Genomic DNA, 15,762 nt, shown 5'->3' on the forward strand with positions numbered 1-15,762 from the left:
ACTCCTTACTGATTATAAAACAACCAATTTCTCTGTAACAGTTTACAGAACAAGTCCATGGAAAGGTTATCTTACTCAGTATCCTTGAAATACATCATTATTTATACCCTATACAATTCTTTGTGGTTCTTTGACTTTGCCTCTACAGAGAAAGCTTTTGCTTCAACAAAGGAAAAGTTTCTCTCAACACTATACACTCAGTCTACACCTTCCCTTGTACTCTTTCTAGATCACAACTAATTCAACTACTTCCTATTTGAAATATCCACTAAAATCTATTTCACATGTTTTCTGCATAATACCTTTTTTACTGACAGGTAGTAGAAGTACTGAAGAGTCCTGCCCAGTTTTCTTCATCTCTTGAAATGTACAGGTCATTATTTTAATATCTGGTCTTAATCTGGGTTTATGCTGCAGGGTGGAACACTGCAAACGTTGCAACTGTGGCTTCTTATCCCTCACTAAGCACTTTGATGACCTGACAGTGGAGGAATTCTACATGCTAGAGATGACACGGCTGAGAACCTTCCTTGTAAGTGTTGCTCAAATAAGCTTAATGTAAGATGCAAGGCTAGAATATGAACAAGAACTTCCTTCTCTGTTTTCCATGCATTAGCAAGGAGTGATGGTGAAAGGCCAGAACAAGACTTTATTCTGAAATCCTGATTCATGAGCATTATTGGCTAATAAATCTGCACCTAAACACTTAGGAAAATCTATTGTCTAGCTTCTGAAAGAAAACTTAGTTCCTTCAGAAATGTTTTAGTGAGTCCTTACAGCAGAAACATTATCTTGGGTATGATAATCAATTCTGGAAGCTTTGCAATGAACAGCTCTGCCCCTCTCAGAAGGGGACTTAACCCCACATGAGCATGGCAAAATTAGACCAGACTAAATTTAATCACTAGTCCATCTTTTGTTGCTTCATATGTCCACAGCCTTATATGTAAATCACTGCCTAATTAAGCTGTCAAACTTTCAAGCCTATTTCAAATATTTAACTGTTCTCCAGTTGTACTCCTCTACTTCTGGGATTTCATGCATGATATACATGGTTGACATATGCAAAATCCCAATCTGAGCTGCTTTAACTAATATTCTGTGGTATTTGACCTCTAATCCTAATAATAATGACAATCAAGTGAATCAAGTTTCCTGACAGGGCTTGGATCAATACAGGTTCTGCATCTTACCTCCTGAGTAGCTCTGTACAAATGGAGTCTTTATCTTGCTGATGATGCTCAGGCAGAAAAACCTATCTCATTGGATGTCAAGATTAACAAAGTTCCCTGTACAACAGACTAAATATCTATAAATGGAACCACATACCATAGGGAGAACAGTATAACGTCTCAAAAGGTGAACAGAACAGGAAGGTGACAGTTTACTCACTGTATCTGATCAGTGAGGTGATTCAGTGTTCTAAGATAAAAGGGGTCTGAGCTAAAAATATTCCTTTATTTTTTTAGGTACAGGATTAAGAGAAATGGCAGCTTCCCCTTTTCTGACCCAAGAATGCCAATAGCTTAGATGACTAGGACTAATACAGAACACGCTGCTATCTTGGAGTACCCATATCCTAATGCATTTTTCTGAGAAGTGAAATCAAGCCTCTTCACACAGAAGGAAATCAAACCAAAGTCTCCCTCTCTGATTAGGTTTAAAACGGAAAAAGAATGGGTTCACAATTTATTTTAAAAGAGAAAGTACAGTAGGCATTTGCCTGCTCACAGGCCTGGTACAGAACCCTACCAGCAAGGTAGGTGGAAGACCTTCTGAATTAAATAGGGTTTGTATATGACAGACAACCTGCTATGCATCATTCAGATTGCAGTATTGCTGTCCAGGAGCAGATAGATCTCTAAAGCAGGACTACAGGCAGGATCAGAGGGTTTTTGAGGATCTGAGTTTAGCATATATTTGAACTCCACAGTTACACTGTTCAACTGACAGTCTTGATTTTTTGCTTTGCTTTAAGTGTAAAACTGGCAGAAGCATAATCAACTCCTTTGAAGAAGAAGTTGCCACAACTAGGAAGCGTCTTGTGGATAACATTGTCTCCAAACATCAGTATATATCACAGATGCCTATAGCTTTCCATGTTGATTCACCTGCCCAATCTTCTGAAAGTTCTTACTACCAGTCAAAAAAAAATCCAGAAGTGTGAAGTCTGACTCTAAAAGTTTCTCTTCTTTATATGGTCAAAGCAATCATATTTTTATCTGAGTACTAACATAAATATAAAAAACTGTCTGAGGAGCTAATCAGTAAAGAGTTTTATAGACCCCCTGTAACAGAAGGCATAACTATTTATATCGCCTCCTACCTTTCATGGTATGCTTTGTCATTAAGGCTAGTGTGGACTAATAGTAGTCCCACTGAACTATGAATATATGAAAATGTCTAAGCAAAGTATTTCTGGTTTTTAGTAGGTTGACTTTTTCCTCCTAAATAAAGATTTGTAACGATAAGCCCCTATTGTGATCTATACTGTGTTCAAGCATAAGAACTAGACAGGCTCAAATCACACCAGTTCTGCTTCAAAACACTTTCAATAGAAGGGTTTGGGTACCTGCAAAATAAGTACTTAGTAACAACATTATCTACACTCTTGCTTACCATTAAATTATCTTCCTGGATCAGTCATCATTTACCATAGATAGTAACATCCATGGGAAAAAAAATACATAAATAGCAGCTGTACTGAAAAAGGAAAGTTACAAGGATTGTAAGACAGTCTTAAAGAGGAAGTGCTCTGAGGATTTTTGTGTGTACACTGATATCATCTGATAAAAGCTAAAGGCCTACCCTTCCATTTGAAAAAAATAATAATTCTTGAAATAATATTAGATAATAGTATACCTGAAGTAATCATAGTTAAAGTCCTTTAAAATGCCGCCTTAAAAATGTGCAGTATTCTTCTGATAGTGTTTGTAACGTTCGAACTTGCTTTTTAATCTAATTTTTTTCAGTAACATACAGACTATTGTAAAATGGCAACAGGTAACAGATAAAATGCATACTTACAAATTGATTTGGTTTCTAAGGCAGGCAGTAAAATTTAGGGTAATACAGAAGTTTTGTACTTACTTTGTCAGGTCTGAGACAACGAATGACAAGCATCCTCTGGAATTCTCCCAGCTTTTGCCACTCTGCAGGAAAATCCTCATGTTGAGGATCCTAAAAGCGTATATATATTTTAGCTTTATTTAAAGCATTTGTGAATTACTTAGGGTAAATCATCTTTTAACTCAACACATCAATCCATATTTTTTTTTCAGTTCGCAGGAACTGTGTTTACATGCTCAGCCTCTCCCTCCCACTTCTCCCCCCACCCCACCTCCACAAAAAAACACTTTAAATACCTTTAACTAGGAAGCAAATGAGAAGTTGAAGCCATTTGCAGATGTGTTTAAAGATAAAACCCCAAAACCTTTTTTCTTTAGGAAGCAAGTAAAAGAGGGATGAGATGGAAGAAACTTGAAAATGCACTTTGCCTCCCTCTTTTTGTGTTGAAGTTGAATTTTGATGGCAGTCCTTAATATTACAAGACATGATAATGAGTTAGAATGCATCTGAAATGGTACAATCACATAAGACTTGTAAAAGGGACAAATGAGTGCAGGAAAACAAGAATTGGAAAGTCAAAAAAATGCACTGGGAAACTTAGCTTGTAAATGGCCTATGAATAATTTGGCTGTTACTACCCCAATTACCAGTTGGGAACAGCAACTTATGGTTGGATAGACCATAAGTTAATTTCTTATTAGATTGGAGTACAGCAACAGTTGTCCATATCTTTCTGGAAAGGGGTATAACAGTTCCCCAGTGAGCTGCTTAGACTTGCTTGTAAAAAGTTTTACTCAGATGTATGTAGACAGACCTGCTGAACTTGTATTCTGAGCAGTTTTGATTTAGCAAATCAAAGTACAATGGGGCATATGTTCTCCTGAGGACATGAGGCCTGGCACCTGCCTCCCCCAGCTTCTAGGTACTTAATTTCAGACTGGACTCCAGAATGCTGTATTGTTTTTCTGTGAGTATGTGAGGAAAGTAGATATCTCAGAATGCCATCAATATTCACTGTCAAACAGTCTAGCTAAAAGTTTGCAAGCTTGTTGGGAGTGAGCCAATTAGGAAACCCTGAGGAGTAAAGGTTGCATGTAAGACTACTGAGTTATGCCACTGTGTAGAAAAATCTTTATTTCTTCATGAGAAGAGAGATTAGTAGCTTTGAGATTAAATCAGTCAGCTAGGGAAGAACTAAGTTTCAGTTCCTTCTGCAAGGTGTGAGATACAATTTTAGATAAAATGCAGGGAATTCTTGAATCAGGAAGTTGAACTGAGATCTCCCCTTTTTTTGGGTGCAACCTGAGCTACTGCATTGGGAGGATAAAATGCATCTCAACTTGTATGAAAAATATTCAGAAATTTATTTTCAGTTTATGGTTTCTCATGACAAAGTGACTCTAATAACACTGAACATTTCATGCCCTCTTTCACACATACCCACTCTCACCTCTACCTACCTATTACCAAAATGCCCTTCAGTTAGATTTGCATATTGCTAACAGAAGAAGAAAAACTTCTGGTTATGTATTAATGGGGGATAAACTACACTGGTGTGAAAAAACAGTACTTTTGAAAGAAGTCTTGCCTAAGACCCTTTAACTGGCATTTTGGAACGTTCCACTGCATTCACATAGAATTCACATATTCTCTGCATAAATATTTCGTTCGTGTTAATTAGTTTATCAGGAATGTTAACATACCAAGCTGTCGTATACCAATTTCCATCCACCCTTCAGTTGCATAAAATCCTTACGAAAGTTTTTGAAGCATGGCAAATCTTCTAGTCGGCAAATTTCATCCCATGATTTTGGAGGAAGCCAGGTGCATGGATTGGAGAAGGGATTGTCCAAACCAATCCCACCAGTCAACAGAAATTTCCACTCACTCTCATTAATCTACAATGAAAGACACCACTCTCAGGACTAAATAAAAATAAATAAATAAATTAAAAAAAAAAAAAAACACTAACTGTTTTACTGCATTTTGTAGGAAACCAATACATTTATCCAAATTCTTATATCTTATATAAGAATATATTCTTATATTTCTTATATTTGTTGAAAAAGTTTCTATATTAAAATTTCAAAATATTTAGTATGTGGTTTTCAGTTAAACATGAGTTTATGGATATGAACAGAGACAGGAGTGAATTTTAAGATTCAGCCTCATTCCTAACTTAAGGAATGAATAATTTTAGTGGACTAGATTTTTAGATAAACATTTACATGTTAAACTCATTCCTCATTTCCCAAAATGTTGACGGAAACAAATACAAAAATATTTCAGGAAACTGCACATCTTGTAAACTTTTCCCATAATTCAGGTCTAGCTATGAAAAACAAGTATCAGCCCATTACATGTTTCATTTGTTTCTCAATGCTACTTTATCTCTAAATTTCTTTCATTTGTAAATCCAAGTCCCTGAAAACGGGGGACTAGAGTATCCAATGACTATTACTGTCAACTCTTCAAGGTATTCATTTCTATGTATTCCCCAATACAAAGATTTCAAGAATGCCAATATATGTTAAATCTGACAGAAACAATCCCAGTACAACTAGAAATATTGTTCTATAGACAATAGATATGGTTAAATGAGTATATTTCACTATCAATTAAAAAAAACCATCCTTGTAAGGAATTACTAAAAAGCAGTTGATACAAGTGTTTGATCTGGAGTAATTCTATGTAGAAATAAACATTTTTAACCACCATAAGTAGAAAAGATGAGTAGTTTCTTAATTCAATATTTACATTTCACTTTGATAAGGTCTCAGGTCTCAGACTACATTATAGTAAAATTTTGCAAAATATTGACTGTAAGAATAACATAGGCTGAGTTTTGGCTTAAGCAGTGTTTAAAAAGCCTATTATCATCATCTAGTTTTGTTTTGCCAGTCCTGTTTATTGCATATCTGTATTTAGTTTATTCTAGAGAATCTTTTTCATTGCTTATAACTGTTTGTTAAAAAGAAAATTAAGCACAGCAGAATTATGGCTTAAAGTATATAATAATAATTATATATAAAGTTTATTTTTCTTATCCTATACGTTCTTATTAGTGATAGCTTGTATATGCCATGAAATGTATATCACACCAAACCGCAAACTACTGACCAATTACTGACTAAACCAAACTTTATTACTGACCAATCTTTCATATTTCAGGAGATTCACAGTTAGACAAAAAGAGAAGAGCAGCTTGTCCTTTTCAAAGAGTGAGCGACAGACATTGACGTAAAGTGAATATGTAAAATGATCCTTGAGAATCTTCAACCTAGAATTGTCGAAATACAAACTCATATTAATACCACTCTAAAGTTTGTATACTTAGGAAATCTATTACAAACTATTTTAAATCTCCCTCATTCTAATAAATGTTCTGGTCAATTACTCCAAACAATCACTAAATGCATGTACCACTTTTACCACTTAACTAAAATTACATTTTGGTAACAAATGATTTCTAGAGGAAATGGGGAGGTCTAAATTTCCACTTTGGGGGGGAGCTGAAAAGAGCAATGATCCAATAGTCTTAAAATTCACTAAGAATATAAATAATAAGACTAAAACAGCTCCTCTTTAATTGTTATCTGAAATATGTTTCCTATTCTACAGAGTATTTCCCTTACTGTAGTATAATACAAATATAATAAAAACATTGTGATTTATTATCAGTATTTCCACTAAGAAAGTTTTGCCTTACTAAGTAAGATTTAAAATTAAGTATTTCTGTCTAGACAAAATAATGGAAAAATCCAGAGGGCTAGATATGCAGTGTTTGAATTTGCAGCATTACTTCAAACACTTCTTGCAAGATAGTAACAAAGATGTGGAGGGGTCCAACAGCTTTTTCCCAACTGCCTAGGTCACCTGTCCTGGCAGGGAGCTTACTCTGAGGGTACTCTTCCAGGTCAGACATGGTGATAATTCAGAAATCTAAATGTGACCTACTTAAAGTGAGAAAGGATTTTGACAGAAGATCGAGATTGAAAAAGAGCTCTGTTGAACAATATGTGCCTCCTTTCCAGCCTGGTGTTTCCATCTATTTTTGTTTTCTTCCATTCAGCTAACAAGTGCTACCTATGTACTACAACTTACTTGTACTTAAATAAAACATGAGCAGTAACAGACAATTCAGCAATAATATTAACTAGATTAATTTTCTATATAAAGATTGGGTAAGAAGTTTCTCTCCCATCGTCTGTTCATTGGATGAGCATGCAAGCGGGTAAACACTTGCATGTTCATATGCTTAACTTTATTTGGATGAGTAACCTCATAAAATTAATTTTAACACAAGCAAATATTTAAGTACTTTGCTGAATCAGGCCATTAATAAGTGTCAAATTCTAAGTTTCAACTATTAAGTGAGAGGAAAACATGATCAAAAATACCTGATCTTTTGCTGCTAGTTCAGCAATAACTCCTTGCAAGAGTGGAGAAAAGTACCCGAACCAAATGTATTTTTTTGCAGTTCCTTGCAAAACAGATTGAGCCCCTTAAAACAAGGTTGTGATCCTAAAATCAGTTAACACCACAAGATACTCTTACATTATGACTGCTTGTGCAGCCCTCTAGTTGCCTAATAAAAATCATAAAATAAATCCTTCTTCAGAGAGAAAGGAAACTTGACAATAAAGCTATTTCAATATTCCCAGGTTGTAAGCGAATCTCAAGTGAAACTTCACATTGAACTCAATTTAGGCAACAAAATAGTTTTTAAATGGGTTTACAGTGAAGTAAAACTAAACACTGAATTCACTTAATTGAAGATACAGAAAATAGTCAAGCTGGCCTTTCAATTCTACTGGTTTCTTTATTGTTTAGTCTTCAACTAATTTCTGAATATTTGACACTTACATGAATCATGAAATCACAAAATAATTTAGCTTGGGACTAGACTGCCTCCAGAAATCTCTTCCATTTCCTACAGGTTGAACTAGATCAGGCTGCTCAGGGCAATGACAAGTTATGAACATCACCAGCAATGGAGATCTATAACCACTCTGGGTGAGCTGTTCCAGTATTTCATCACCTTTGTGGTGAAAAAGCTTTCTTTTTATCTAATCAAAATCTCCTGTGTTTCAACTTGTGGTTTTTGCCTCTTATCTTGCAACCATGCAGCTTTGGACGGAATCTGTCTTCTCTATACACTTCCTACGATAAGGTAGTTGTAGACAAGCAGTAAGAACTTGCCTTAGCCTTCACAGTAATTTTACAAAGAACTGTGCAAAACACAGCGTTAAGTGTCAGCTCTAGCAACACAGGGTAGATTTGAACAGAGGCTGACAATTTTGTAAATGCAGACAGATAAATATCAAGGGATTCCAACTCCCTCATGAGTAACAAGTCCATCAGAATGCCTCCTCCTGTCAAATTGTCAACAACACTCTCCAGAACTTTCCTGGGTTGCATATGCCCAGCCCTACTGTAGAAAATGCTGGCAGATACTCAATGGTTAAAATTCCCCCTGAGTACAAAGACCTGCATTCATTAGGCCTCCTTCAGCTGCCTAAAAGTAGCTTCACTTATGTTGTCTCCTTGAGCAGGCAACTATAGCGCACACCTACCACAATGTCACTCTGATTGGTCTGGTCTCTGATGCTTACCCATGAGCTCTCATTCCAAGGCAAAGCTCTGTCATTTTAGCCACAGATGTGAAAATCAAATAAGCCATTAAAGTAGAGGTTATTAGCTGATGTTATAGAGCACTGAAAAATTACAGACAGACAGAATTACAGACAGAATGGCTGAGGTTGAAATGAACCTCTGGAGATCATCTAGTCCAACCTCCCTGCTCAGGCAGGGTCACCTAGAGCATGTTAGACAGGGTTGCATCCAGGTGGGTTTTGAATATCTCCAGAGATGGAGACTCCACAACCTCTTTAGCCAACCTGTTCCAGTGCTCTGTCACTCTCATAGTAAAGAAGTTTTTCCTCATACTCGGGTGGAATTTCCTGTGTTTCAGTTTGTGCCTGCTGCCTCTTGTCCTGTCACATGGCACTACTGAAAAGAGTTCGGCCCCATCCCCTGACCCTCAGGTCAAAGGGAAAAACACCCTGAGTGTTTTAGATTCTCTTTAAACAATCTTTTTGTAGCTGATTTACTTCCAGAGTATGTTTTGAATAATCCTAATATGATCACAACAGTGAAGTCCATCACATATAAAACTGATTTAGGGCTTGCTTTTACTAATAATTGAGCAAACAAGATCATTAATGATTGCACAGTTCCTCCTGTTCTCATGAACAAGCTGGAAGAGGGCAGAACTCCCTAATTACAAGACAGTAATGAACTGAATCCAAAAAAAATGTTTGAATAAAAAATACTGCCTTGCCATTTATAATTGCAGTCAAGAGCCCGTGTCACAAGACTTCCTACTATCACACTTGAAATGGAACTAGCTGTGAGAAAAAGTATCTTGCGTGCTATTCTGACATACAAAGTCACTAGATGAAATGCAACACATAAATCATAAGGACTGGACCATTTTTATCTACGTTGTATTTTGTAATTTCACGCAGGACTTGAGGTAGCAATAGCTAAAGAGAAATAGTGGAATATATTGCACTTGTAATATATTTTATCATTTTGTTTCTAGGAATAGATAACTTTCCAGTAAGATATCTGGCAGATACACATACAGAAGGAACATTTCAAAATGCAAAGCCTGAGACAACACACTTAGGACACATGCCAGTAAACAATAAATATCATTAAGTGCAAATGGAGAATTATCATTCTTACCTTGTTTGTAAAACTTCAGATTTCTGTGAATTATCTATAGACATGACAAAAAGGTTAATAAACCACATCAGTGAATACTGGTACATAGGCTCAATGTTGGCTAGATCAGCAATAGAAAAGAACAAGATAGACGAATGGACAGCAATAGGACGATAGCCCATACGAGTAGCATCAATTTTCTTCTCTGTCTCTTCAGCTACAGCTTGCTTTTCAGAAATCTCATTAGCCAGAGCTTTGGAAGAAGACAATATCTTAATAGCAGTTTCATCCTCCAAAATATTTCCTTCTGAAGCTGAAAGAACTTCTAAAATCTTGTCTTCTATTTCTTTTAGCTGCCTAAAGGAATACACAAGATTTTTCACATTTGAACATTACAGATGTTTTCTGCTAGTGTCTATAAATGAAAATAATACAGAACATGTGTAAATTCTATTCATGGTATGAAACTTCCATAATAAAACTACTTCTTCTTAAAATTTAAATTTTTGAAAAATTGAGCCAATTTCAGGCATTACGCTGAAGAGGGACAGTGTTCATCTAAATGCAAAGGGAGAAAGCGCCACACTACTTCTAATACTGCACATTTCACGGTTTATCCTGTGGGGAAAGATGCCCTTTGCATATATAGTCAGTGCAAATCTGGTACAAAATGAAGACATTTAAAAACCACATCCATTAGTCTCGAATCAAAACTTGTGAAGACAGCAAGTCATATGACAACAACATTATGAAAGGGATACATAAAAGCAGGTGACAGGACCAAGAGTTAGATTTTGCAATTACATAAGCCCCAAATTGAGCTCTTTAGTGTTTTCTAATAGTTCCAGAAATAACAAATCAGGTCAAAGGAAAAAAGCCATAAACAGTAGTAATATAAGTAGGAGCATGCATCCAAAATCAGCCATTATTAGCCTGTATAGATGCCTAAGATTGGGTTCTCAAAAGTAAGTCTTGAATTTCTTGTTAAATGCGATACACACTATATTCTCCAAAGCAAATAGATGTATTAGATATATTTCCTATGATTTAAATTTCCTTAAACTGCAATCTCTATGCCTAGCAAGAGGAGTTATTTTGATACCTTTTATTCTCAGCCCCTTGAAAGATGAGAGCCTGTTTTTCTTCTTCAAGATCTGGCCTTTCTCTTGCAACTACAATTCCAAGAAGCTGATCTTGCATTCCTTCTGAAGTTATCATGAAATTCAGTAATGTTACCTGGCAGAAGAAATATGTTTTGAAAGATAACACAATTGTGACAAGAATCAATTAAAATGTTTCTTCATTTGCAAGATGGGGAGGATTGTATAATATCATTAAAACGTGTAAAACGTCAACCAAAATTTGAGACAAATGAGTTGCAGGTGAGGGTTTAAGGCCGTGCACTGGAAAGCTAATTCCAAGATTATCCCAAAAAATTAACTATATAATGTTAAAAAACTCTTTGAAATAGAGCTGTGACAAGAATTCATAGAGGTCTGTTCCTCAAAATTAATTTAAAAATCTATATGTAGTATCAATGCTTTGAGTAATTAGTCCATAAACATGAAGGAGTAATTTTACATATAAGATGGACCTTTCCATTTGATGGTACCTGAAGGTATTTGATGCCTACATCAAATAGCCTTCACAATGGAAGCAGTAAAACATTTTTATGAAAAAAAGATTCAACATAATGTACAGAATTTGTAAATAAACTTGAATATTGCTTGCTTTCCAGAGTTGTTGCATATACTGAAAATGGGATGCTGACACAATACTTTGGAAAAATATAGCTATAGATCAGATAGATCACGTATTAACGGTATATGGAAACTTCTCACCTAGAAAACTTCTGCTGTTCTCATAAAATAAGTGATAATATACATGGTGAAGTTATACTTCAAGCTATTATTGCCTCTGCTACATACATTTTGTCCCTTTAACAGCCTTGGTCACATGCAATTTATGCTGTTATTATTATCATATTTATATTCAACTAAAATTAGGACAGCATCGTGTTCTCTTTTTTTCATAAGAAACTAACAGTGACTGAAAAAAGGCTTTTATGTTTAAAATAATTGCCATGCTATGACATAACATGTGCAACAGATCCAGAAAAAGCCACAAGGTCTGGCTGAGCAAGTGACAGAAATATACAGTATTTTACACAAATAAAGGAAGAAATTGCCTGCAAAGGCTAGAAAATAATTCAATGAATGTAGTTTGTAACTGAAAAAATATTAATTTTAACAAGTTGACTAAGTAATAGAGATTAGAGATTTGGGGGGTTTCAGGGTATACAGATGACCATTGACTTGCTTTTCAAATGAAATTAATTTTGATCAGTGATCAGTTAGAATACAGAGTATCTGCAAACTGAGTTCGTCTTGATCTGATTCTTCCACTGTTAATATCTGACAGTTGTCCATGTATTTGTAGAGTTTCTTAATTAATTTTGCTTTGAAAGGTATGAGGAGGAATATTCTAATATCATAGTAAGCCTGTTCTGAACGAATTTTAGAAGTACAGGATTTTGATGCACAATAGCACATCACACTGTTCATCATCACTCATCACACATCACTCAGGAATTCTGAGAGGAATTCCAGTTATATCTGAGACTAAGAATCAGTAAAATCTTCATAATCATCAGGGCTGAATTCTTCCCAGTTTTCTTTAGCAACTTTAGACCTGGTAGTCTAACAGGAAATATAAAAGGGATCTAATGTTTCAAAACTATATAAGGGTTTTCCCGAGGCTCCATCTCCCTTCCTCAGGGCACAAAGTTAGCTACAAATAGCTTTATTCGTTAACTTTCAATTGAAGCTGCCACAATCTGAAAACTTGGCTGGTTCAGACATTTGAATCTCTGAGGTCTAAGTGCAAACTGCTATTAGAGTCTATGTTTCACTTTATTCCTTGAGGGGTCAAATGATTTTTTTCTTTTTAAATGAACATGAGTAAGTTGATTTTTCCCCAGCATTGCTGAAGATTATCTGATTTTTTTACTGGTTTCATAAGGTATTTCTGATTAATAATCTTCTAGAAATGGAGCAAAGCTACTCCAAATGGCTCATAACTGTAAATGCATAATCTATGTCTCTTCCTGGATTTCACTACATAAGTGACATAGCAATTCACTAAAATCTTTTTCTGTGAAATATGATAACCATATTAACAACCATTCTCTCTGGACTCATTTCATTAGCTAGCTCTTGAATAATCTTAATGGCAAAATCACCAAATGATGTTGCTACTAGCTTCAGACTATATTATTTAAACAGTACTTTTCTGCTTTCTGCTCCCAGTATCTAAGCTACCTTAGTCAGCTCAGCTGTGGGGTAGCTAGCAGTATACTCAATAAGGGCACAAAGCAACCACTCCTCATTAGAGCAATTAACAACTTATGTCTGACTGCATGGAACCCAGCTAGAGAAGATGCATCTTTAGAAACTTCACATTCTGCGAAAAAAGCCTGTACTGAGTGTTGACTGGCAACTAGATTTCAATTGTCTGTTAAACAGAAATCTTTTCTTAAGAAAAAATTTAATTTAGCTTTTAAATGTATGTGTATTCTGAAAGTAAATCTTTTGGATACTTTCTGCCTTTCGTATTTCACCTTTTTTTCTGAGCGCGCAAGTAGTTACCATCTTTGATAAAGATCAATGTCTACATGATGTGGTCTGTATTGAAGTGAACAGAAGTTACTCCCTTTCACTAACTTTTTGTCCATTTTTCCTGCATCAGTCCTCCTTAACAGTTGAAACTTAACTTACTGTTCCATTTTGCTGAAAATATTAGTTTACAGATAAATTTTAGATTTCAAGATTCTGTGTTTCAGTATAGGCTATGTTTAACCAAAGTGTAAATTTGCAATATTTTTCTAGAAACAATCCTTTAAAAGCAATAATGAATAGATCTCCTGAACAAGAAGAGTAACACACTAGTTTTATTCTTTAAAGCAGGGAACACCTTTTCTTGTCCCTAACATAGAAATACAAGAATGGCTATAGCTGTCAGATACACAGATCTGGAAATCTGTATTCTGTCCATAATAAACAGGGCACAATGTCAGGAATTGTTCAAACTCTTATCCTTACCTATATCACAGATGAAAATCTTCAATCTAAAAACCTAATGTAGAGTTTGCTTGTGAGGTAACTATATTAATTCTTAATATTTTTACTATAACGTGACTAAATAGCATCAGCAGATATAGACTGGGAAGGGCATTAAAATTAAAAAAAGTTTTAAATATCTCAGTACAAATAGATGACAGTACTGCAAGGTGAAATATTTGACTTGAAAACATCAGCACTTCTAGATGACACTATTTCAGCTGCGTCAAAAAGAGAACAGTATTGGCAGGGAAATGTCAGAAACTCTTCTCTGGTTGAGCCAAGGAATCATTTTAAAATTAAAGCAAAGTTGCACATTCATTTTCAGAATTCTCACCTTAACAGATGTTTCAGGAAGATAATGTGGATTTCTCAGCTTAGTTGTAACATAAAAGCGGAAGTCAGGAGCATACTCAATTGTGGAGTCTCCGAGGCGAATGCATATACTACCTGACTGCTTAAAAGTCTGTTTGAGCAGAAGTGGCTCCAGGATAGGATCCAGTTCTTCTCCAACATTTTCCAGTAGCACTTGAATACAACAGTAAGATTCAGTATGATTTTCTCTGTGCTTGTTTTACATAGTTATTTGCATGTATGTATAATATGTACTTATGATGTACATACAATACGAATGCCAATCTACAAATACCTAGAAATAAGGTTAATGTTTCTTAGAGTATTCAATTCTTTGAAAAATGAATCAGAGAAATGTACCTTTAAATCCATTTTTAATACCATACCAAGTTGCAACCAAGCAACTAAAATGATGCCACTATTAATATGGATATAGAACAGCAATTTTAAGCTACCATTTTCTTTACAAAGGACCTGACAGCAAATTAAATGACATATGCCTCAGAAATCATTTTGGGGGCCTGAGAAATATTTCTATTTTCACAGTAAGCCTATGAGATTTTCAAAATTATGACAAAAATAATGGAGAATAACTAATCCATTTCTTTACTTGAATTCCAGCTATGCATTGAAAAATAAATGCAATTGTAATTACATACTTTATTAACTTATTTATGTTTGAGAGTAGTACAAGACTTGCCAAAAGACTACTGTACTGAATACAAGAATCATTATATAATCACAGTCTAGCAGTCTCATAATTTATACAAATATTGAAAAGCCAAACAAAAATAGCATTACTGTTTAGAAATAAAATAATTTATAACACAAAAATAAAGAAATGGCAAATCTCCAACAGCAATTAAAAGATACAAATTAAACTAAAGATTACAATTAGATTGTGCTATGAAGTATTTTATAACCTGGGGTTAGGGCTTCAACTACAGTTCTAATCTGACTGGAAAAGAAAGAAACAATCGTCTGTTTTCCTCAGTTCTGAGAACATTTGACACTCACTGGAGCTTCAGCATTTTTTAGTTAATTATGCCCTCTCCAGGTTCTTCTGTAATTTACGTTTCCATTATTTAATAACTCACCAGGAGTGCCAAACTGAATGCAATTTTCCAGTGTTCTTACAAATTCAGGGTCACTAAGTTTGATTATATGCAAACTATTGGCTTTTTCCATATTCTTTATCCACTTATTTGCTTGACACTGAGGATCTATCATCAGAGGCCATCTTCTTGCATTACTGTAGGGGAATAAATGATTATAAACTTTCAAAACTGAAATATAAGTTCTTCAAATGTATACCTAAAAAGTAGTAAAGTGAATCATTTCCTTTTGGCACTAAAACAAAGTCAACTAAATACAAAATCCCAGTATATTTATCATGGAGTAAAAACGCTGATGTATTTACTAGGAGTCATAGGACTCTTAAGGTTGTTTACAAAATACGACATTACTCTTTCAAAGAAAGTACTCAGAA

General features: G+C 34.9%; 1 protein-coding gene across 1 annotated transcript in view; it reads right to left on the bottom strand.

The window, feature by feature from the left end:
• The window catches only part of DNAH7 (dynein axonemal heavy chain 7), a 114,747-nt gene that overhangs the window by 15,159 nt on the left and 83,826 nt on the right, over positions 1–15,762 (bottom strand). Inside the window, exons 47-53 of the mRNA XM_062579422.1 lie at positions 15,371–15,525; positions 14,257–14,447; positions 10,904–11,037; positions 9,823–10,158; positions 6,223–6,349; positions 4,773–4,967; positions 3,091–3,180 (exon numbers count right to left, since the gene is read on the bottom strand). Of these exons, the coding sequence (XP_062435406.1) occupies positions 3,091–3,180; positions 4,773–4,967; positions 6,223–6,349; positions 9,823–10,158; positions 10,904–11,037; positions 14,257–14,447; positions 15,371–15,525 (1,228 nt within the window). The remainder of the gene's footprint in view (positions 1–3,090; positions 3,181–4,772; positions 4,968–6,222; positions 6,350–9,822; positions 10,159–10,903; positions 11,038–14,256; positions 14,448–15,370; positions 15,526–15,762) is intronic.

The sequence above is a fragment of the Rhea pennata genome, chromosome 6, assembly GCF_028389875.1.
Source record: "Rhea pennata isolate bPtePen1 chromosome 6, bPtePen1.pri, whole genome shotgun sequence".
Lineage (NCBI taxonomy): Eukaryota > Metazoa > Chordata > Aves > Rheiformes > Rheidae > Rhea > Rhea pennata.